Raw genomic sequence first — 23,539 nt, 5'->3', positions numbered from 1 at the left:
CAGTGCCTGGCATTTCTTGATCCCTCGGCATGTGTAGGACACTATTCTGAGCCGTTTATTAGCTTGCTCAATGTGTGTAACAATCCAAGAGAAAAGCACTATTATTATTACTCTCTCTGCTTTATCGATAATGAACTTGAGGCCCAGAGAGTTGAGGCAACATGCCCAGGGTCACACAACGACCAAGTAGGATTCACATCACTGAAGTATATTGCCTCAGACAGATCCTTGAATCCTTTTGAGCCTTGGGTTTCTTGTGTTTTGTTTTGTTTTGTTTTTCCAATGGTAGACTCAGAATGCTAATCTCTAGAGAAGTTTCACCTGCAGTGGTCCCACTTCCAGTAATGTGATTCTGTTCACACCAAATTATGGTCTTGGCTGACTGGGAACCAAGTCCACTGCAACCTCTGGCCCCAGCACTCAGCCCTTGCCAAATCATCCTTTATTCCTCCTCCCCAACCCCCACCCCCAGCAGGAAGCCTTTCCCTCACCCTGGCCCCATTTTACATGGAAGTATTTTGTCCCTCACCTGTGTTCCCATAGCCGGCGTGTCACATTGTGCTGTAGTTTGTTTACATGTCTGTCTCCTTGTCACTTTGTGAACCATTCAAGGGCATCTTTGTACAGACAGTGTAGGATGTAGATCCAGGCAGCTGAACCAGTTGAAGGAAAGGACCTTTAGCCTGAACAAGAGGTATTTGTGAAGCTGCAATCACTGCCTTCAAAGGTCTGAAATGCTGCCATGTGCAAGGACAGGACTCGTTCCGTGCAGTTCTCGGAGAAAGAACAGGATCAAGCATGAGTCTTAAGAGACAACTTGGGGGCCCCATGAGACATAGCCCTCTCTGACAAGCTGAGCCGTACTTACATGAGTCACATCCCCAGGGAGTGAGGGACCCCCATCCCCGGGAACACCACGGAGATGCCGGGCGGTTGCTGGCTACGTTTGCTGTAAGGGAAACTCTGCCGCCATTGCCTCCCAATAGTTCAAGGTTCTGGAATCAGTCCCATTCCCATCTCCGGGGCCGTGGAGAGAGAGTGAGAGTTAGAGAGAAGGAGGGCTGCATCTGTGCATGCCCCAGTGACCCCCAGAGTAGATTAGAGATGCCAAGCAGCTCTGTCTCGCTCGTTCCAGGCAGATGGAGATGGGCCTTTTGGAGGAAGTCTTCTGCCTGCCAAGGTAACTGCTACACCAGGATCCACATGGAGCAAACACTGAGGCTGTTTGTTCACAGTAACAAAACCTGACCCAGGGACCTTGCTTCGCAGTCTTAAAAACACTTTCACGTTTTGAACTCACTTTATTTCTAGAATACCCCCGTTGCGCAACACATATATTATTGCCGTTTTGCAGGTTAATAAATTGCACGTGGGTAGAGTGAATAACTTGCTCTAAACACATACGTGGAACAGCTATGGCTAGAACCCAGGTCCTGTGTCATTAACCTGAGTTATCGCACACAACATCCAGATGATTTTCTGAAGATCCGCCGCTGACACTCTTAAAACCAGCATAGAAAACAGATGTGTGTGTCAGGTAGGAATGTGTTTGGGTCCAAGGAAAAAAATTCCGTACCACAGGAACTTAGTGGGTATATTTGTTTCATGCAACACGTTGAGGGGCTGGCAGTCCCAGGCAGATTTGACAGCTCAAGGATCCAGATTCTTTCCATTTTTGTTTCACCATCCTTACCATACAGGACTTTAGCCTCATGCTTGTCCCCTCTTTGTCACAGGATGGCTGCTACCCATCCAACATCACATCCACATTCCAGGCGGGAAGGAAGGGGAATGGGTGGAGACCAAAGGTGACAAGGGTTTTCTTCTAGTGAGCCTGTGCCTTTTATTCAGGAAGATATCCCTTCCCGAGGACTTTCTCTTATGCCTTCTTGGTCAGAACATAGCCCCCACTTGGTGAAACAAACACTGGGAAGTCCAGTGTTGTAGCTTTCCAGCCTCTACAGGAGAGGAAGGCAGGCAGGGACAGCTGATCCATACTGAAGACACAACATCTTTTCCAAATGGTGTCAAAGCATGCAACGAGCCCCAGTTCCCAGGCTGAGGTGCCTCTGTGCACAAAGCTCAGGAAGTGTCTTTGTCAGCAGCAATGGAGAGAAAGCTTGTCCCTCTGGACTCCAGCATGAAATGTGAGCCAGTCCAAGGGATGAAAGGCTTTAGGCTCAAGGGGCAACACCCAGACTGCATCCTGGCGGGGCCATCAGCCCTGGTGAGGAACAGCTGTTACACTCAGCCTCCCCCAGGAAGAAGGCTCTTAACTAGATTTCCCATACAGAACTTTGTGGGGGAGGTTCAAACACAACCAACCCACCATGGGCTAAATTTGTATTCCAACCAACATCATAATGAATAGTGGGAGCAGAGGGTGACTGGTGTTTGTGACTTCAGCTTTTCCATTTGGTGCTTGAGCCCCTTAATCTGCGGGGTCCCGGGCACAAGGGACTCCAGCAGGTCGGGGGTAGCTGTCCTCTTTATTTAGGGGGCACACACTCTTCTCTGAGAGTGCACTAAAGTAAGAGACCAGAAGCCGGGCTTTTAGTCAGTGGCAGATTTGGTCAGGGACACCAGACGTGAGGGCTGGAGTTCTTGCCCCTAACTCTACTGTAGTGTCACCTGGGAAACTTCCACATCGACGCCAGTGCCTCGGCCCCACTCCAGACCCCTTAGGTCAAGAGTCCAGCCTTGGTTGGTAGCTTGAAAAGCTCCCCTAGTGATTCTACTCTTCCCTCGGGTAAGAAATCCTGCCTTGGAGAATATGGCCCTCCACTCAACTTGACCATGAAACTTCATCGTATCAGGTCAGCTCAATCTCCTGTTCAAGGACAAGTGAGTGCTATAGGCAGCTAGCCACATCCATAATCATATCTGGGAATGAGGGAGATGCAGTGCTGCTTGGTCCCCAGTATGCTGTAGGCTCCTGTGGGTTTGCTAGATATCTGAGTCAAGGAGTTAAAGGCCCTGCTCTAAGGTGTACCTGGGATTTGTTTTAATCAGGTGTGGTAAGGCATGGAAATGATGGTCATGAGGGAAGGAGTTTGTACTCAAGGATCCCTACAGACAGGAGTCGGCACACCACAGAGGTGTGCCTGGTTCTCGCATTATTCGCGCAAGCGTCCAGCTCCCCATTAGACCACTATCTCCTCAGAGGCAGAGGCCATGTCTCTCTTACCTGTTATCCTCTGCCCCTCTCATGGTACTTAGTACATAAATGCTTAGTCAATGGTTTCCAAATGAATGAATGAATGAATGAACCAACCAACCAACCAACCAACGAACCATTGAACCATCTAGGCCAGGTACAATATTTGTTTCATTTCTTCATTCAAAAACATCTATTGCCTGTCTTCTATGCACCACATGCTGTAATCAACAGGGTATATAATGGTGAGCAGAAGCAGACACCATTCCTGCTGCCAGGGAGGGTAGAATCTGGTGGGGGACGCACACATAAATCAAAACTCATGCCAATGAATGGATTATTGACTGTAAGCTGAGATGAAATGTGTGAGGGGAAGAAACGTGAGCGTGTTTAACAAAGGACCTTAACGTGGGAGGGGGGACAGGGGACCCTTCTCTAGAGAAGTCACCCTGAACTGAGCTCTGAAGAATGACTAGTTCACTGGATTGAAGAGGGTGGGCTGGAGTAAGGAACCTTCCAGACACCAAGAGATCATATGCAAAGGCTGTGAGCGGCAGGGAGCAGGGCAGACCCTAGCAATGGGAAGGCCTGTAAGTGCAAGGGACACATGCACACAGTGACAAGGAGAGGTGGGCAGGGGGCAGATTATTCAAGGCCTTAGAGAACACCGTGAGGAGGCATGGAAAGCCAGGGAAGGATTTTAAGCACCAGGATAACATGATCTTACTTGTGTTTTGAAAAGATATTCTGGATCCAGGTGGAAAATTGATTAGGGAGTCAGAGTAAATATGAGGAAACAAGTCAGGAGGCTGTTAAAATAGACAAAACGAAAGATGATGGCATCCAGGGTGGACGTGGCAGGCGCGGCGGGGCGTGGGAATTGGCGGACTTGAGAGACGCTTGGGAGGCAGAATTGACAAGACTGCTGTGGACTGGAACTTGACTCCTGGGCTTCTGGTTTACAAGAGCAGATGGGGCCTCCTTCATTCATGGAAACAGAATACTCCAGAAGCCCAGGCAGTGTTGCTGGGCAGGACTAACATGAGGTGTTCCTCTCCTTTCCATGGGGAGAGGAGAAGTGGGTTGTGGGGCACAGGCTCTGGAGCTCAGAAGAGAGCCGGGGGCGGGAGGATAAAGGTGCCTGTGCTTGGAGGCTCCTGAGAACGCGGGAGGAGTAACATGAAGAGAGCCTAGGCTCCAGCCATGAGCAAAACCAGCCGTGAGAGAATGGGCTGGAATCCCAGAAGGCATTTTAATAAAGAAGAGGTGACCCGCCGTGGGAAGCGCAGTGGGGAGAGACACCAGGTCTGATGACGACTGGAAAGTACCCGTTGGAGTTGGTGACACTAGCAAAGGCCTGTAGCAGAACTGAGGGCACAGAGCAAGTTAAAAAGTCAATGGGTTGAAAGTACAGCACAGGGAATATAGTCACCACTGTCGTAATGTCGCTGTATGGGGACAGATGGTGACAACACTTCCCGTGGCAAACACTGAGTAACGTGTAGAACTGTTGAATCACTATGTTGTATACCTGAAAACTACAGCTCTGTGTGTCAACTACACTTCGATATTTTTTTTTATAAAGAGTAAACAGAGGCGCCTGGGTGACTCCATTGGTTAAGCGTCTGCCTTTCAGCTCAGGTTACGCTCTCAGGGTCCTGGAATCGAGCCCCGCCTCAGGGTCCTGGAATCGAGTCCTTGCTCAGCAGGAAGCCTGCTTCTCCCTCTCCCTCTGCCTGCTACCCCCCCTGCTTGTGCTTTCTCTGCCAAACAAAATAAATACAATAAAAAATAAAATAGGAAGAGTAAACAGGAAGTAAGGAAAAGGAGATGGTGTGTGCAGTTTACCTGTGAAGCTGGGAGCAGGCAAGTGCAGGGGGTCTAGCCGGTGGACAGGGAGGGGGGGACCATCCCCCGTGGTCAGGAGGCCCCCTGAGGTCAAAGACTAGTCCTGAGAGTTGAATAAGCAAGCTGAACAGAGAGGAGATTGTGGCCAGAATTCGTGCAAATTTTGGAGGTGGAGCAGTTTCAGATGACAAAGGTCGGGGTGTGACAGTTGACGCTTGAGGCAGAGAAAGAGAAGATGGCCTGAGGGGTTGGGGTACAGGCACCAGAGCGGCCCGTGGTGCCGGATGGGTATCCCACACGTGTGCCAAAGTCACTGGGATGACGGCAGGACGGAGGGAAGAAAAGACTGAGCAAGTGCAACCGTGAGATCTTAGGGGACAGCAAACAGACCAGGGAGAGGACATAGGATTGCATGGCCTGAGCCACAAAGAAAAACATGGTGACAGGGAACAATGCCACCTCCTGGCCTGCTGACCTTGGGGTTTGTGGGGCAGGAGAGAACACACACAAGCTCTGGGGAGTGCTCAAGGGATGGGGCCCTTCAAGGGAGATCCAGGCAAAGGAAGAGAAGTAGAGCGATTCCTAGAGAAACAGAGGACGGAGGGGAGATGCGTGTTCCTCAGTGGCATTTCTGCAGGGCAGAGTGGATGTGTCTGGAGGTGGAGGGGAATGAGGACAGGCTCTGAGGCAACAAACAGAGCATTTGGGGCCTGAGAGGGCGGCGGAGGAACAGCGACTGCGAAAGAGGTTGGTGGAGGAGGCTTTGGCTGAAACAAACCAGGGTGGGAGGCAGGGGAGTTTGGGGGCTTAGTTTCTCTGAGGGTAGCCAGTGGGACAGTGGACAGAAGACTTGGCTCACTAGGCCTGGGGGAGTCAATGTCACTTGGTGCTTTCTGCCCACCTGGACTGTGGTGGCTACCCGCGAGGCTGACATTTCGCTGCAGAAGAGTCAGTGTCACGGTGAACCGCAGTAAGTAGACAGCACCACGGACAGACGGTAGCTGCCGGCAGAACTCAGAGGTTCAAGGACGAGGGCGGTCTGGCTCCGACAAGCCTTCAGAGCAGACTTCAAAATTAATAGCCTCCTCTTCCCACTTTCCCTCCTTTTTTTCCCACTCTCTCCACTGCGCCCATTGCCCCAACCTCCAGCGGGGACACACCTATTAAAATTCCTTCTGGAATAATAAGAAGAAAAGTTAAAAAGGGACAAAGATTTACACACACATTTCACCAAACATATATGAGTAATCAGTGAGAGCATGAAAAGATGCTCAGCGTCACTGGTCATTAGGGAAACATAAATCATAAATACCGTGAGAGGCCACTTGGTACCTACTAGAATGGCAACAGTCTAAAAGCTAGACGGTAGCAAGTGTTGGGGGGTAGTGGACAAATTGGATCCCTCATGCTCTGCTGGTGGGGTTGAACAGTGGTGTGGCCACTTTGGAAAACAGTTGGGCAATTTTTAAAAATGCTAACCACAAATTTACTAAATGACCAAAAACAAACAAACAAAATTTACTGTATGACCTTGAAATTCCACTTCAGATATTTTCCCAAGACAATTGAAAACAAATATCCAGACAAAGACTTGTAGCAAAAGTCCATAACAGCGGGCTTCCTAATAGCCCAAAGGCAGGAGAACCCAAATGTCCACCAACTGGACAAATGAAATGCATACCAATATCCATACAATGGAATACTATTTGGCAACAAAAAGGGCTAAAGCAACAACATAGTTGAACCTCAAAAACGTTATGCTGAGTGCAAGAAGCCAGGCACGAAAGACCACACATTATACAATTCCATTTACACGAAATGTTCCGAAAAGGCAAAAAAGGAGATTATTGAGACAGAAAGTAGATTAGTGGTTGCTTGGAGCTGGTTGGAGAGAACAGGGAGTAACTGTAAATGGCACAAGGTTTCTTTTTGGGGTGATAAAAATGTTCTAAATTTAAATTGTGATGGTTGCACAGCTCTGTTAATTTACTAGAAATTGTTGGAATGTATGCCTAAAAGGAGTGAAGTTTGTACTATGGAAATTAGACTTCAGTATAGCTGCTTTAAAAAATTTACCTGGACAAGTCCAGATCTAACTCTGTGTTCATGTTGTCACCATCGTCTGGATGTACTGTGATTTGTTTTGTTTTGTTTCGTTTTAAGATTTTATTGATTGATTTGTTAGAGAGAGAGAGAGAGAGAAAGAGAGCACAAGCAGAGGGAACGGCAGGGAGAGAGAGAGGGAGGAAAAAGCTCCCGTGGAGCAAGGGGCCCTACGAGGGCCTTGATCCCAGATCCCAGGACCCTGGAATCATGACCAGAGCCAAAAAGCAGACACTTCACCGACTGAGCCACCCAGGCATCCCGGCACCGTGATTTGTTAACACGGGTTCCCGCGTCTTGCTCACACCCTGTGCTGTGGAGCCCAAGCTCTCATCCCTCCACTGCCCTTCACCTAACTGCCCCCCCTTCACAAATAGAATGAGGATTCCCAGAGCTCTGCCTGCTGCAAAGGGACAAGGCCATCCCTCTTCACCTCTCAGCTAGCGAGAGAGAGACTGGAGGCTGCCATCTCCAAGATAATACTATGTGATTACTATACATTCTCTTTATTTTACTGTTTTAGTTGATTTTTAACAGGTCCCCTAGTTGACCCTCAAGCCATAGGACTCTGAACTGGGTAGGTCTGCTAATCCACAGATTTTTTTCCCCATCAATACAGTACATTACCTCAAATGTATTTTCTGTCGTCATTTTCTTCACTCCACTTTCTTGCCGCTGGCTTATGTTACTGTGAGAATACAGTATATAAAACACATAATGTATAAAATACGCGTCCATCGGCTGTTTATGTCAGCAGTAAGACTTCTGGTCAACAGGAGGCTGCTAAGGTTTGGGGGAGTCCAACGTTATACATGGATACTCAACGGCTCAAGGGGGTCACCCCCCCACCCAGGTTTTTTCAAAGGTCCACTGTGCGTTCGCATGGCTCAAAAACCAAAATGGTAGAACAGGCATGTACAAGAGATGGCCGTCCCGTCTCTCCATCCCATCTTCCCCATTACCACCCTGCTTGCATCCTCTACTGGCTTTTTCAAGTATCCTCCCAGAGTTAGTTTGTGCAAATACCAGCCCCTGGAAAGGAATCTCTTATTTTTCCTTTCTTCTATAAAAGTGAGCTCCTAGATACACTGTTCCGCATCTTGCCTTTTTTCATGAGATTTGTCTTGGAGAGCTTTTCATATCAGATCTTAGAGAGCTTCGTTGTCTTTAACAGCTATCAAATATTCCATCGTGAGTACGTATCAGTGTTTACCAACCAATCCCCAACTGATGGACACTTGAGTTATTTCTGACTTGGGCTATTATTATTCAGCTCTGTCTAGAGCTGAAATGAACACCTTCCATACAAATTGTTCTCATAAATGTCCAGGTATATTTAGAAGGAAAAAAAATCACAGAAATAGGGTCACGGAGCCTAGAGATAGATTGCCCCCACTTTGCCTCCCCATGGCAATGCAGGAAGGTTCTGCACAGCCTCACCAGCCAAGCATACACTCAGACTCTTGAGATTTGCAGGATGTTTGACAAAGACATTGATTCCGTCCTGTTCCTTCAAGTACAATTACTTTCTTTTTTTTATTTTTAAACTTTGTTGTGGTTAAGAACATGAGATCTACCCTTTACCAGATTTTAAAGTATATAATACAGTATTATTAACTGCAGGCACAATGTTGCTCAGCAGATCTGTAGAACATACTCAGCTTGTGTAACTCAAACTCTGTACCCATTGACCAGCTCCCCATAACCCTGGCAATCACTGTTCTCTGTTCTACTTATATGAGTTTGCCAATTTTAGATACCTCATATAAACTGAATCATACAATATTGGTCTTTGTGTGACTGTCCCATTTCAATTAGCGTAATGTCCTCATGGTTCATTCCTTTTGTTACAAATGACAGGAATTCCTTCTTTTTTAGGGCTAAATAATACTCCTTTGTGTGTATAGACTACATTGTCTCTAGTCATTCAACCATTGATGGACATGTTGGGTTTTTTCCACATCTTGGCTATTGTGAAAAATGCTGGGATGAGCGCGGGAGTGCAGACATCTCTTGGAGGTCCTGATTTCAGTTCTTTTGGATCAATACCCAGTAGAGGGACTGTTGGCTCATTTAAGCAGGACTAGTTTCATATGGTATCTAGACGGCTCAGAATCCCCTGAATGGATGTTGGAATCTGAAGGTAAGTAGACCATCTATCAGCTCATTTGCTAGAAAAAGCCAGAGAGGAGAAAGATGTAGCCGAGATCCCCAGCCCACAGCACAACAAGCCTTCGTGAGTACCTATGGCGTACCTGGCATTTACTAGGTCGGTGTGATACCCTCAGTGAAGTGCAAAACGGTTTTGTCTGAGGCAAGGAGACATGTGGCAAGTGCAAAATCTCTGGAGACAAATCCATTGTTGATAGTATTGATTACACGTTCTTCTCCTTAGGCTGTTCGAGAGGATGGCCTGCCACGATCAGACATTAGTGTCATGTGTCCAGAGGCTGGCTCATCTCCTTCACTTCACCCTCTGCCAGCCTGTCTGCCCTAAGGACCAGCAGAGAAGAAGCAGGGGCTTGGGTCAGACTTCAGGGGGTCTAGCTATGAGCCAAGCTCTTGAACAACCTGTTTCTCAATTTGTCTGCTGAACATCAGCCCACCTCTGCTAAATATTTGCCAGGGAGTTTCTGTTGGCAGTTGGGGTCTTTGAAAGGGCCGAAAACCAGCTCCCTGATTGCACTGAGAGAGAAGGCTAAAGACCATCACCACAGAAGCCCTCTCTTTCCTGCTGAGTTTTAGAAGAGGTCTGCTGTGGGTTTGCTTAGCAGGGAGGTTGTCTAGGATAAACCTCAGGATGCAACCACCTCAGAGAACACCGTGCAACAAGAACTCACCCACCAGTCTCCCAGTTCACCACTTACAGAAGCAGACGCCAGTGTGGGAGAGCTGCAGGTGGGGGCTGGGAGGGCAGTGAACGAGGGGAATGGAAAGAAAAAGAAGCCTGCTGTAAAGAATTCCTCTGAGCATTGTTTGACCTGGAGAAAAATGAGGGTTTGGGACATCTTAAAGAAGCTTTTTTTAAGTATAAATCCTTTTTTTCCCTATGTGTAAAAGCAGTGCATTTTATTCCACAAACATAGGAAAATGGAGAAAAGCACAAAGAAGAATATAGTTCATAATTTACCCCATCACTTAGAGATGGTCAACATTACAGCTCTGATTTTCCTGGTCCTCTTTCTATGGAAGGGTATATATCTGTATGATGTACATTTTTGGTTTTCTCCCCTGGTTAACAAAGACAATGAAATCATATCTTATATAAGATTTTGTAACCTATCCCTTGTTTCTACATACCTTAAAAAAAGTCTGGGAATAGACATAAAAAATACATATGTCAATTTCATAGGCATGATGGGATTTTATTTTATAAAATTTGCATATCTTTGATTACTAATGAAATTGAATGTTCATATGTTTGTTGATCATTTATACTTCTTATATTATGAATTTATGTCTATTCGTGTAGCTTATCTATTTTTCTATTGGGTAATTACTCTTTTTCTTATTGATTTAAAAAGTACTTTACATATTAAGGTTAACCCTCTATCATAGATCTTGTAAATATTTTCTCTCAGCATTATCTTCGAATTTTATTTTGCTTTCTTTTCTTTGTCATAAAAGTTTCAAAATTATATCTAGTTAAATATATCAATCTTTTCCTTCATGCCATTTACTGTTAACAGTTTGGTGTGTACTTTTCCAGACATTTTCTATGCATATGCAAATATATCTATAAATATATATATAGTTAGATATATAAAGTTTTCCTGCACATTTTAGATGGTATCGTTCACACTATTCAGCAGCTTATTGCACTTACTAGTGTATTTTAGATATTTTCCCATATTAAAATATAAAGATCTAATTCTAACAGAGTATCCCATTATATGAATTCACTAAATTTCATTAAATCACTTTTTTAAGATTTTTTTTTTCATTTTCATATGTAAGTCTGGACATTTTTTGGCATATGAAAGCAATGGAGACTGAAGTTTATTCCACATGGTAGGCCAATTGTCTCAGCAACACTTAAAAAATCATCTGTCTTTTCCCTCCTTGTTTGAAATAACATTATTCTGTTATATTAAATATTCCATATTTCATGAGAACTTGATCATCTATTAAATACACATATGTTAAGAACATGGGTTTCTCTCTAGATTTTCTACTTTGCTTCCTCTAGTTAATTGTTATTTAACCAATGCCAAATTGTTTGAATTATTGTAGCTTTATAGTATGTTTTAATATCTTCAAAATCAATACCATTTCCCTATTTTTCCATACTGCTTCGGCTAATTTATTTTTTTCTCCTATTCTGAGCTTTAGAATTATTCCATGAAATTCCCAAAACATCTATTTAGGATTTTGAGTGGACTTGTGTTACATTAACTAATTAATTAAAGGATATCAACATATTTGTAAACGAATCTTTCAGTTTAAAAGCATAGAGTGTCTCCACGTCTATTCAAGTTTTCTTTTCATTTACATCAGTTGTGTTTTGGCTTCTTTGTCTAAGTCTTGGATTTCTCAAGTCTATTCCTAGATACTTTATATTTTGTATTATAATTGTAAATGGGATTTTTAAAGTGTGTTTTTTGGCCATTATTAATAAGTACTGATATTGGGTGCATTTCATAACAGCTCACTTTACAATATTAGACTAGCTGTTTCCTGCTGAGTCTTTGGTTTTCTTATGTAGGCAGAGAAAAAATAATTAATTAATTAAAAGACAGAGAGAGGATGGTTTTATTTCTTTTACAGTATTTATACTTTGTTTCTTTTTACTTTCTAATTACTTTGGCTAGAACCTATTCTTGGGAGTATCAGTTACACAGTTTTTCCTTCTTGGATTCCACTGGAATTGCATGCACGCACACACACACACCCCCCCTGGCTCTTTGGGATATGATCCCACATTCCCCCTCATATTTTCTCTCTCTGTTTTAAAAATTTTATTTATTTATTTGAAAAAGAGAGAGAGCAAAAGCAGGGGGAGGGACAGAAGGAGAAAGAAGCCCAAGCAGATGCCCCATGAAGCACGGAGCCCAATGTGGGACTCCATCCCAGAACCCTGAGATCGTGACCTGAGCCAAAATCCAGAGTCAGACGCTTAACCGACTGAGCCACTGAGGCACCCCCTGCCTGCACATTTTAACACTAAACTCAAGGTCTCCCAAAGTCGTTACTCCTAATACTCATGGAGCTGTCGTTGACCTAGTTGCCCAAGAAAGAATGTCAGGGTCATCCTAGACCTCCTCTCCCCATCGGCCCTACCCAGTCATTCCATGCTATTGACTAGAATGTTCAAACGCCTTTCTGTCTTCATTACTACTACTTGCATTTTCAAGCCCTTGCGATCCCTCTTCAGGACTCCCCAGTTGACTTTTTTTTTGCTCTTCTTTTAGGTTTTTACTCAACGTTTATCACGTGCCTTCCCAAAGCACACACTTACTCATGTCAGTGGTCCATTCAAACAATTTCAGGGGTCCTGTTGCAAAACAAATTCTAAATGGCCTAGGACACTTCATGCCCTCTATCATCTAGTCCCTGTAACCCACCATTCCTCTCTAGCTGCCCCTTGTCCCAGCACACCAAGATTCTTGCCATTCCCTGAACCTCCCCATTCCTTCGCACAGACACTTCCCTTTGCCTACAGAGTCGCTTTCATGACCCTGCTCAAGATTAAGTTCAAAAGCAGCTCTGTGCAGGATGCCTGGATTGCCAAGGCAGAGAGGTTTGGGCTCTGTCTTCTGCGTCCCCTGAGCACGGTAAATGTTCAGGCAGTCCCGCACTGTTCTACAGTCCCGCCCCCTTCAGGTGAAGAGCAGCCCCGGCTCTTCTCTATTTACCCTACTCACGTCCTAGTCTCCCGCTCGCTTCTCATCCTGCGTCCTGATCCGTCTGGGGCCCCGTCCACATGAAACCCTGCCACCATTCCTTTCACAACCGCACCGCAACACTTGAAAGCGCACAGATGTGCGATGTCCTATTACCTAGGAACCTTACCACAAACCCATGGAATATTCAGTTTCTCACTTTCCAAAATGACTATTTCACCCCTTCCTCTTGTCCCCGAACTCCCTATAATCCATCCTCTCCTAAGGACCTTGCTTCTAATTCACGGAGGAAACAGAAGTCCTCAGAAGACAGTCTCCTTCCTCCTCACCATTGCATTCTGCAATTCCCTTGCGTCTGAGCCTGTATCCTCCATAACTCCCTCCACTTTTGCTCTGGGTCCTGTCCCCATGCAGCGTTCCAGAGTCTTGGCTCTTGCAACGATCCCTTTTCTCCTCTGTCACCTCTCTCTCCCTTTCTACTGGATCATTTCCTCTGACCTGAGGACATGCCTTACTGTCACCTCTTTCTTAAAAGAATAATTTAAAAAATAAAAAACTTTAAAGATCTCTTGACTCTCCCATCTAGTAACAGCCACTCCAAGCCTCTGACCTCACACTAAGATTTCTTTTATCAACTTTACAGACTACCTCCAATTCCACATCTCCCGTCTCCTCTCCACCTATCCCAAGCAAACCTCAGTCCTTTCTACTCCACGGAAACGGGTCTTGCCAAGTTAGCAGTGTCCCCAGCTAGTCCGATCACAGTCATATCTGTGTCCTCATCTCGCTCTCCCCTTGAGCAGCGTGCGGCATAGCTGACCCCCTCCCCCTTTCCAAAACTCTTTCAGGCTCGGCTTTCATGGTACCTACTCTTCAGGTGTTGCCCCCACTTTCCTGGCTTCACAGTCTCTTTTGCTAGGTTCTCTTCTCTTCTGAATGTTAGCTGTTCTAGAAAAGTCCTTTCTGTTCCGGAATCCTCTTTTCTGCTCCATGTCTAATCCAGCCAAGAAGAATCTCATTAGCCGATGGGTTTAAGGACCATCTCTATGTCAGTGTCTCCAAAACTTAGATACCCGGTCCTGATCTCTCCTCCAGACTCCAGACTCTGACTTGTATACTTTTAGAAGCATTTCTAATTTAATATTCCCCAAACCGCACTCTTAATATCCCCTTTCTAACAGTCTCCTCACCAAGTCTTCTGTGTCTGTAAATGGCACTATTCACCCAGTTGCTCAAGCCAGAAACTCGGGAGACATCCTCAAATTCTCTTTTCCCACCCGCTCAATGTCCTAAAGCCCCATCCATCAGCCAATCCCATTGATTCTACCTAAAAATACTTCCCCAGTCCACCTATTTCCTTCTCTCTCCGTTGCTACCATTGGAGTCCAATATGCCACCATCCTTCCCTTTGCTGCTGCAGCTTCCTCCCAGCTCCCTCTCTCACCTCCTGCTAACCATGCAGTCTCCACCCAACCACCAAAACAGTCTTTGAGAAACAAATCCCAGCATCTCACTCTGCTGGCTAAAACCCTCCATTGGTTCTCCACCGCACTTAGAGTAAAACCCTCCTCCTCACCGTGCCGAGGCCTACAAAGCCTTCTGTGGCCTGGCTCCCCCCGCCCCCACCTCTCAAACCTGGCCTTGTCCCTTCTCCCCCTTGCCCTCCCCTAGCCACATGGTATTCTTGCTGTTCCCCAAACCCTTGCTCTTTCCTACCCGCAGGCCTTTGGAGTGGCTGTTTCCTCTTCCCAGAATGCTTACTCCCTCTCACCCCACCCTCTTTTGTTTTCACTGGAGTATTGGTCCCAAGTGAACATTTCCCTGTGGCTGGGGTTTGTTTTTTGAGTTTTTTTAAATAAAATCTGTGCCTCTTCCCTAGAATGAAAGTTTCTTGAAAGAAAGTAAGGCTCACACTTTCTTGTACTCTGTTGGATGCCTACCTAGCTCCTAGAACGCTTTCCAGCACACAGTAGGTGTTCACTCAGTGCTTGCTGAAGGGATGAATGGATCCTAGTTTTCCTTGCCACTGGGACTGTCCCGAACACAGACTAAATTCTCCTGGGTTTGCCGAATTCATGGATAAGTTGCTCCAACCATACTGTAAACTTCCTGAGAGCAGAAGCCCTGTTTTAACTTTCTGTTTTCCATCACGGCACCCAGCATGACGCTAGGAACTTCCAGATGCTTAGTAAATATGCTTGTTTGATTTCTTCTTCTTCATAAAGGGAAAGCCAGGCTTTTCAGCTGTCTACTTAATAGACTTCATTTCTCTGAGAGTAAACACGTGACCCAAGAGGAATGTCACGAGAACAAAGATGGACTGGGTAGGAAGCTACAGGGGTCGGCCAGCCATTGTCGGCTGCAGTAGAGATCAAAGGAGAGACTGCACCTTGCAGGTTTCCCGTCAGAATTCCAGTCACAACGCTACATTTCTTTCTGGTGAATGTGTTTCAGGACGCAAACTACATCTTGGTGATGGTAGATCCAGATGCCCCGAGCAGGTCTTCGCCCAAAGCTCAGTTCTGGAGACACTGGCTGGTAACCGATATAAAGGTAAGCAGGCCAGCAGGCACTTTCTGATTCATTTGGGGTTATAGCTAGAGGATGACTGTTCTGTGTGGTTCTCGGCTTTGACTTGGGAGGGCTGGGGACCCTGAAGGGCAACGACTTGCGTGTCAGGTTGTCCTCTGCACCCAGGTGTCACAGCCCCTTCCAAGTTTTCTAACAATTTCGGAAAACATCCGGGATCAGTGGTGCACAGGTAAATGGGCTCTCGGGATAAACCAGGTGGGAAGAGCCCCGATTTGTCGTGTTTGCTGATTTCTATAATGTAAATACTTCCATCGTGGGGTTTTGAGTTCCTGATGATTTAATGATTAACTCACAAATTCTCTGAAAATTTAACAATTGGCTCCAGCGTACCACCTCCAGGGGCCTGGATTCAGAGGCATGGGGTGATTCTGTGTAGTCTGGGGTGGGGGAGCAGAGCTGTCCTGCAGGAGCTCCCCCTCCTAGTGGGCTGAGGGGCTTGGGGGAGGCATGGTGATGTCCTTTCCTTTGTACAGAAACAAGTGGCCTCTCCTCCTCTGTGTCCCTCTGCCATCGCGTAATTGTAAGGGAACCTCACTCATCCGTTCTGGAGTAGGTCTGAGGAACACAGATCGGGTGCAATGTTAACGGGCATTATGTGGAGGAAGAAAAAAAGGTTCTCTTCCCAAACAAGTTTTGGAGACCCCTGGTTGCACTGTATTAATCCCTTCCTCACTAAAGGGTTTTTTAGAGCTTTTAATATTCTAACGTGCACTATGTAGTATGCGTTTATTTTCCAACCGCATTTGACTGTTGAATCTGGAGTTCACGAGCGCCTGGCCACACACTCTGGAAAATCCATGCCATCCAGGCATCTGTGCCCAGAGAGCTCGTGGATGGCCTTCGCGAGGTGTGCGAAGGCATCAAGCAGTAAGATGGTGGGCATCCGGGACTAGAAAGTCTAAGTCTGCATCTAGGTCTGGCTGGTCCCCAAATCAGTGATCACTGTTAAGTTGCCCGGAGTCCCTTTGGGCATTTCATGTTTATCTGTAAGATAGGAACCATGTTACCTCCCCTGTGCGGTTATCAGATACTCCAATGAGAGGGCGTCCTGAGAGCGCTTTAAAAACCATAGTACCACAAGTGTAAGGAGTTCGTGTTTTTCCTCCCACCTCTGTGGGGCTGAGGAAGGGATGTCAGGGTGAACTAGCCATTGGTGCTCCTGAGCAAAGCAGGGGCTCTCACAGCCCCTAGAGTGGGAGGCTTGGGGAGGAAGCTACCCTGTCAACCAGCTCCTGCCCAGGGACCACAGGCCCTTCACAGGATGCTCAGGTCGACCCCCCATCCTCGGAGGCAGTGCTGGCTGTGGACAGCCTTGGAAGGGGCTCCCTCCAGGGAGGCTTCGGGCAGCAGCTTCTTGGACGGTGCCTGAGGGAAAGCAGGGGCATCGCTTCAACACACCACCCCCTCTCCGGGGCCAAGCCGTCCTAGGCCCTGTGAAGAGCCTTGGAAACACCATAAACATGCAAAGGGGCAGAGCTGGGGGATTTTCATACCATCAGGGCAGGGAGAGGAGCCAAGGACACAAAAGGGAAAGATATCCAGCAGTCTAGAGCCCAGCTCTTTTCCGTACCTGGGATCCCCTGGCAGTCACAAGGGGGTGGAGCCCTCAAGAGAGGAGTGTTGCTCGGGATGCCCCACACCAGGCCGGCTGTGAGAGGGTTCTACAGGCGCGTTCTGAGGCAGATTTCAGAAACTGTGGTGGATGGAGTAATTTCAGCATCAAGGCAGCTTGGGGCCGTGAGGTTGCCTCTCTTCAAAGCCTGAACCCCCCCAACCCCCCATCCCCTTCCCCTCAGTATGCACTTGGGACAGTTCTGTCACAGGCACTTTGTGGCACAGCAGCCCAGCTGAGAAGCGGAACAGGTGACAGCTGTCCGGCAAGACTGCTAAGCCTCAGAGCTTAGCAGGGCCACCTGCCCGGGCGTGGCCCTCGGCCTTCCCGCTCAGACCGGAGGCGGCTTGGGTTTCAGGCACATTTTCACCCACTTTCCCTGATCCAAGGGTCCAGCAGGAAGCAGCAGCTCCCCTCATCCCCATCCACTCAGCCTGCCCACCAGCTCCCAAATTCCTCCAGCCAGGTGGCCAGTATGAAAACCAGGCTCGTTCGGGTCTCAGGCTGTGGACCTCGGCCAAAAAAAAAAAAAAAAAAAGGGAAGGCTCTAATCAACCCCAGAAGCACTTCCTTTTGTTGGCGTTCACGGCGGCTGACAGGGTCTCAGACCTTAGAGGGAGTTCAAATCTGCTGGGAAACGTGTTAGAATGCAGATTCCCAGGCACCCCTTCTGTCAGTGTGGGGAGCATGAGTCCCCAGAAAGGAATTTAGCCAGCTGAAGGAAGACCACGGAGCTCAGTGTCAAAATGCTTTGGTCACCGTCGTCACCCACCTGTGGAGCAATTTTTAAGCGACAGTCACTTTTGACACTTCCACGATGGCTTTGTGAACTAGGCATTTTGCCCATTTCGCAGGTGGGCAAGCTAAGCTTAGAGGGGTTGGCTGATGCAGTCTCTCAGCTAGAGGGTCATAGAACTGGATCTTCAGTCCAAATCCCACCAGCTCCAAACTGCAGACCCTTCCTGCCATACTGCATGGTTTGTACATCTCTGCCAGCCACTCTGCTGTGGCAAGAGGCATCCTACTGTGCCCTCTCTGCCAGATGGGAAACAGTCTCTGTGGTTCGCCTACCTTTCCAGGGCTCTCTTTCTGGTTCCGTCTTACAGATGGGTGCTGCGAGGGAACCTCCCCAGGGGATGCTATCTTGGGCAATGAAATACACCTGGGAGGCATTTTGAACACTTCGGTAATTTTAACCCTTGATATGTTAGGTTAAGAGTAAAGCCTACCTAGTATCATTACCCTCAGCGGTCAGTGGCCTCAACAGTAAGGCACACCATAAAGTCACAGCTGATGTAGAGTGACGGCATCCCTGTGATTCACAGTGGCCACAGACGTGGCCAGCTGAGGTGGAACCCCAGCTGGCCTTGAAATTAGGGACCCAGGTCTAATTGGGTAGTGGGTGCAGCCACGGCCGTGGGAGCCCCTCAGTAGGGGCGATTTGGGGGCCGTCTGCCCAGGTTGAAACAGCAGGCAGTTCTGAGGGGTACAGGGAACATCTGCAGCCCCCTGCCCCAAAGAGAGGCTGACAGCAGTCTACCACAGAATGGGATAAAGCTCTGGAGAGAGGAAACTTGTACAAAAACTCCACAGTAGGAGCCAGGCGTTCTTGGTGCCCTTTGTTTGCCGAATTCAACAAATACGGATTCACTGCCGTTTGCATGTGTAAACACAAGGACTCTGGAGCCCGACAACTGGGTTCGAATCTGAACCCACCAGTATGGCTATGCGCTCTTGGGGGGCTAAATAGCTGAACCTGCATCGCTCCCTCAAAAAGTGGGGCCAATCAATAGTCCCTGCCTCACGCCCTTGTTAGGAAGTTCAAATGCATTCTTTTTAGTAGAGCGCTTGGACCAGTACCCAGAACGCATAGTGAGCTGTGCACAATTGCTGGTCGTAACATCATCCTTGTTGTTCTAAGTCAGGCACCGCTCTGGCCCTAGGGCTGCAAATGTGCACACAACAGGGCAAATCTTTTCCTTCCAAGGGCTTCTGCTCTAGTGAGGCAGGGGAAGGAGGCTGCAGTGCAGGCTAGGATTCCAGGGGCACCGGCGGCTCCCAGGGCAGAACCTCCCACAGCGGCGGGTTCCCATTAGCTCATGGGCAGGACAAGGTTTCAGTCCCCTAAGCTGGCCAGACCACGGTAGGCAGGGACTCCAGGGTAATGCATGCCATCCTTCTCCATCACCTCTTTGAAAAATCTCTCTCGTTGAACAAAAGAGATTTCGAACAGAGCATTGACAACATCTCTCTCCCCTCAGTGCCCTGTCCTCGGCTTTTTCTTTAAGACGTTTTTCAGTTCTGATTCAATCTAACTAATAATCTTCATGCTAAAGCCTAATTAAGATATCAATTAATTTGCATCATTCATTTCAGAAGAAAAGCTTATTGGTTCATCTTCTATTTGTCTCTGAAATTAGTGCTCAGAGCTTTTCATGCAGATATTTTCATTAGACTTTTTATTGTTAATGGGAATATTGAACACAGGAAGATGGTATATTAATACCTTCCACAAAGAATATCATGATTGGTGACAAAGAACACTAAGAACAATTAAGGAGACAAGAGTACCTTTTTTCTTCCAAAAAAGAAAATCTTCCTAGAAACCGTCAATGATTCTAAAATTTGCCCTGAATATCTTTTTTGTTTTAAGAAAGAAAGCGAAAGGGCAAGTTCATGTTTCCCTTTCATTCAGTGCCCTCAACCTTTGGCAGCTGTAAGCGCAACCAATTCTGGGTGGAATTAAAAGGACCTCTAAGAGCCCATTATTCTGCCTACTTTTCTTACAAAGGTTGAATTTTTCCATAATGAGAGGTTGTCTTTGAAAGGACCCCTCAGTGTGTTAGGTGAATAAGACAAATGGGCAAGCAAATAAACAGATCAAGGATCTTAGCCCCTTGCTTTCCAGCGATGCAGTTGGCACACATCAGGACCCTTTTGCTTGAATGATCGATCCGTCCTGCTCCTGAGTGATCTCGGGAAAGTCACTTGGCCTCTCTGAGCCTGCGACTTCTCCTGTGTAAAAATGACACAAATCCTTACCCTTCAGGATTGTGACAGGAGAAGGAAATTACATATGCAAAGAGGGGAAGCCTCCCTAGAGAGAGGCTCTGTAAAGAATGGCAAATTTATCCTGTTCCTAACCAGTTGAGCAGCAGATACTGTAGAAATTTAAATATAGTGTGTGCGTGCACACGCGCGCGTGTGCGTGTGTGTGTGTGGAATACTGGAATATTATAAATATTCTAATATTATGTATATTATGCTATATATATATATATATTCCAATTTCAATGTCTATCCTTAGAAGTAAGCAAATGATAACACACAGAAGAATAAACAATCTTTATCAGGACCACAAGTTCAGATGAAGAAATCAAACCAAGGAAATGGGATTGATTAATTAATTTATTTAGACCTGTATTTTTAGTTTTTCTGCTCTTTGCTCACTTGTCCATACGTGCTTTGCCCTGTACTGTGAGGGTCCATGAATTTAAGTAATAAACACCAGGAAGGCATGGCTTCTGCTCCCTAAAGAGCTAAGGGCCACAGTGGGCTTTAAGTGATAGGGACAGTGCAGGGGGGCCCCGGGGTATAAAGCAGATTGGTACAAGGCCACCCTGAAGGCGCAGGGACTAGGCCTGTATTTTTGGGTCAGATGAACTAGGGGAGGATCCAGGCTCTGGGACTTTCACATGGGAATTCTGAGCCTCAGTTTTTTTGTCATGAAAATGGGCATGATAATAATATCTCTTTCCTAGTGTTTGAGGAGATTAAGGCTCCTGACTCTGAACAGAATAGTAGGACCTCAGGAAATGTGATTCTCTCCCCTACGACCCCCAGCTTGGAGATCTGACCAGCTCGGAGTAGCCACTTCGAATTGAACAGCTTCCCTAAGGCTCTCAGACTTATGCTTTGCAAAGTAAGAATTCTAGGTAATGAGGCAAGCCTGCCAGTAAAAACAGCTCATCCTTTTTGCCTTTCAAGACCAGGTGGGTTCATGCCCAGCCCAGAGAACCCCACCTGACCAGGGCCTGCTTTCATAGAGGCACTAGCAGTTGGGACAAGGGGATGGGTCCCCTCAGTGAGCCTTTGGGAATTGCCCTGTGCCCCCTTGGACCAGACCACAGCCAGGGCAGGACGCTGGGCTGCCAGGGCCGGTCAGGCCAACAGTGTACCCCCTGTGAGGACTACACATCTTCCCGGACACTTGCCATCTGTCTTTTTAACGCCAGCCAGCACCCAGCACCCGCTCGCCGTTTCCTTCTCACTCACAGTCCCCACCTTGCTGTCATTGTCCCACTGCAGAGATGCTTTCGTTCCCATTCAAAATAATTTAAATAAAATGTTGCTACAAAGTGGAATATTATCTTTTGATGAATGTTTTTAAAGCCCTTTAGGTTTTCATGGTAATTTGCCGTGTAAAATTATTTGGAGATAAGAGCCAAATTAGCTCTCGTATGCTGAGGTCGCTGTGTCCTGTTATCCATGTGAGCACTGTTTAAATATAATCAGCCCTCAGACTAATGCAGCATAATTGTTCATTTGAAATAGCTTTTTTTACTCCATTCAATGAGTCATTAAAATATTCAAGGGATAATGCAGTGAATTGGAAATGAATTTATCATATTATCCCATACATACTGTAGTGCTTCAGGTAACTAAGGAGAAAGAGAGAGAGAGAGAATGAATATGATGTGTACAAGCAGCAAAGGGGCCAGGATAGACAGGACTATGGTCAACAAAGCTTTTTAGCTGGTTTATGGAAACTATGTATAGAGAGGCTGACCAGGAGGGGGGGGTGGGGAGGAAAGTACTGTTCTTCGAAGAGCTTGTGCTCTCTCTCTCTCTCTCTCTCCCTCATTCTCTCTCCCTCCCTCTCCCTCAGCACTCTGAGAGTCTGTGCTCCACCACAGCTCCGCTGTTAACTTATTTTTATCAAATATGTTTATATCAGAAAGTCGTTATGGAAACCAATTCTGCCATCCAGGAGAATTCCTGGATCAGGCAGAAAATTCTCTCTCTCTGTCTCTGTCTCTGTCTCTCTCTCTCTCTCTCTCCCTATCCTCTCTTGCCCTCCCCCAACACTGTCTCTCTCACACACACACACTCACACAGTCACACACACACACCTCCCTCACACATACCCATAGACGCCCCCAAAAGGAACAGCACAGTCTTACCCCCCAATTCTGAACTCAGCTCTGACGGGGACAGAGAGTGTCTCCCCTCCGTGGCCACGCTGTAAAGTGGATAAGACTGAGACAGACCCCCTGCCCTGACACAAGGAACCTGGGCTTGTCACTGCCCCCTGGCCTCAGCGCCCCAACCCTGAACACATGCGCTTCGGAAGAGACAAAGGAGGGGCTGGTGGCAGCATATGGGAGGGATCCTTCCTTGATCTCAGGAGACTTCTGCTCTTGTGCACTCTTCATACCGCACCTGGAAGAATGTCTTCTGTTCTGGCCACAGTATTTTATGAAGGATCGTGAGCAACATGAGGAAAGCAACCAGAACAGCGAGGCTGTGTAAATTTACGCGTATGTCAAGTGAGCAGGACCTGAACGAGGTAGGGACGGCTAGCCTTCTGGAACAGGACAGGAAGACGTAACAACTGTCTTTAAAAATTCTTTGAAGATTTCCTTAAGAATGTGAAGACATCTAATTGGAAAATGAGGGTGATCCAGCTGTGTTCTACTGGGTAGAATCAGAACCAATGGGTGACATTTACAGGGAAATAAATTTGGCTCCCTAGAAGAAAAAACTTTCTAAGAATTTGAACTGCCTGAAAACTGAGCATATACTCCACAGAGGAGAGAGCTTCCTATCATGGAAAGTACTTATTCGTGGGTGACCCAGGGACTCCTCCCAGTGCGTGAAAGGCTGGAGCGGGTGACTCCTTGGGTGTTTCCATCTGCGTCTGTCCTCTCCTGGCTAGAAACTCATGTAACATATTAACAAAAGCAGTAATAGTTAAAGAAGGAAGTGGGGTGCCTGCGTGGCTCAGTCAGTTAGCATCGGACTCTGGGTTTGGGCTCAGGTCATGACCCTGGGGTCGTGGGATGGAGACCCACGTTGAGCTCTGTGCTGGCCGTGGATTCTCCCTTTCCCTCTGCCCCTCCCCACCATGCTCACTCACTCTCTCTCTCAAAAAAAAAAAAAAAAGAAAGAAAGAAAGAAGGAAGGAAGAATAGAAAAGAAAAGAGAAGAGGAAAAAAGAAGATCAGGAAAAAACACACAAGCTCACTTAGCATGTGGTTTGGGGCACTGTGCTTTATATGAATGTCTCATTTAGTCTTAACAAAAGCCCTAAGAGGAAGGTAATAGAGACAAGAGAAAGAAGGCCTGGAGGGACTGAGCTACTTGCCTGGGATTTCATGGCTG

The 23,539-nt window shown here is 46.9% G+C and overlaps 1 protein-coding gene across 1 annotated transcript in view; it reads left to right on the top strand.

Annotated features, from left to right (window-relative positions):
* PEBP4 (phosphatidylethanolamine binding protein 4) overlaps positions 1–23,539 on the top strand; it is a 209,759-nt gene that overhangs the window by 100,035 nt on the left and 86,185 nt on the right. The window contains exon 4 of the mRNA XM_032332160.1: positions 15,406–15,504. Within this exon, the coding sequence (XP_032188051.1) occupies positions 15,406–15,504 (99 nt within the window). The remainder of the gene's footprint in view (positions 1–15,405; positions 15,505–23,539) is intronic.

Source organism: Mustela erminea, chromosome 2, assembly GCF_009829155.1.
Source record: "Mustela erminea isolate mMusErm1 chromosome 2, mMusErm1.Pri, whole genome shotgun sequence".
In the NCBI taxonomy this organism is placed as follows: domain Eukaryota; kingdom Metazoa; phylum Chordata; class Mammalia; order Carnivora; family Mustelidae; genus Mustela; species Mustela erminea.
The sequence above is the reverse complement of the archived record's forward strand: the minus strand, read 5'-3'. Positions and strand labels throughout refer to the sequence as shown.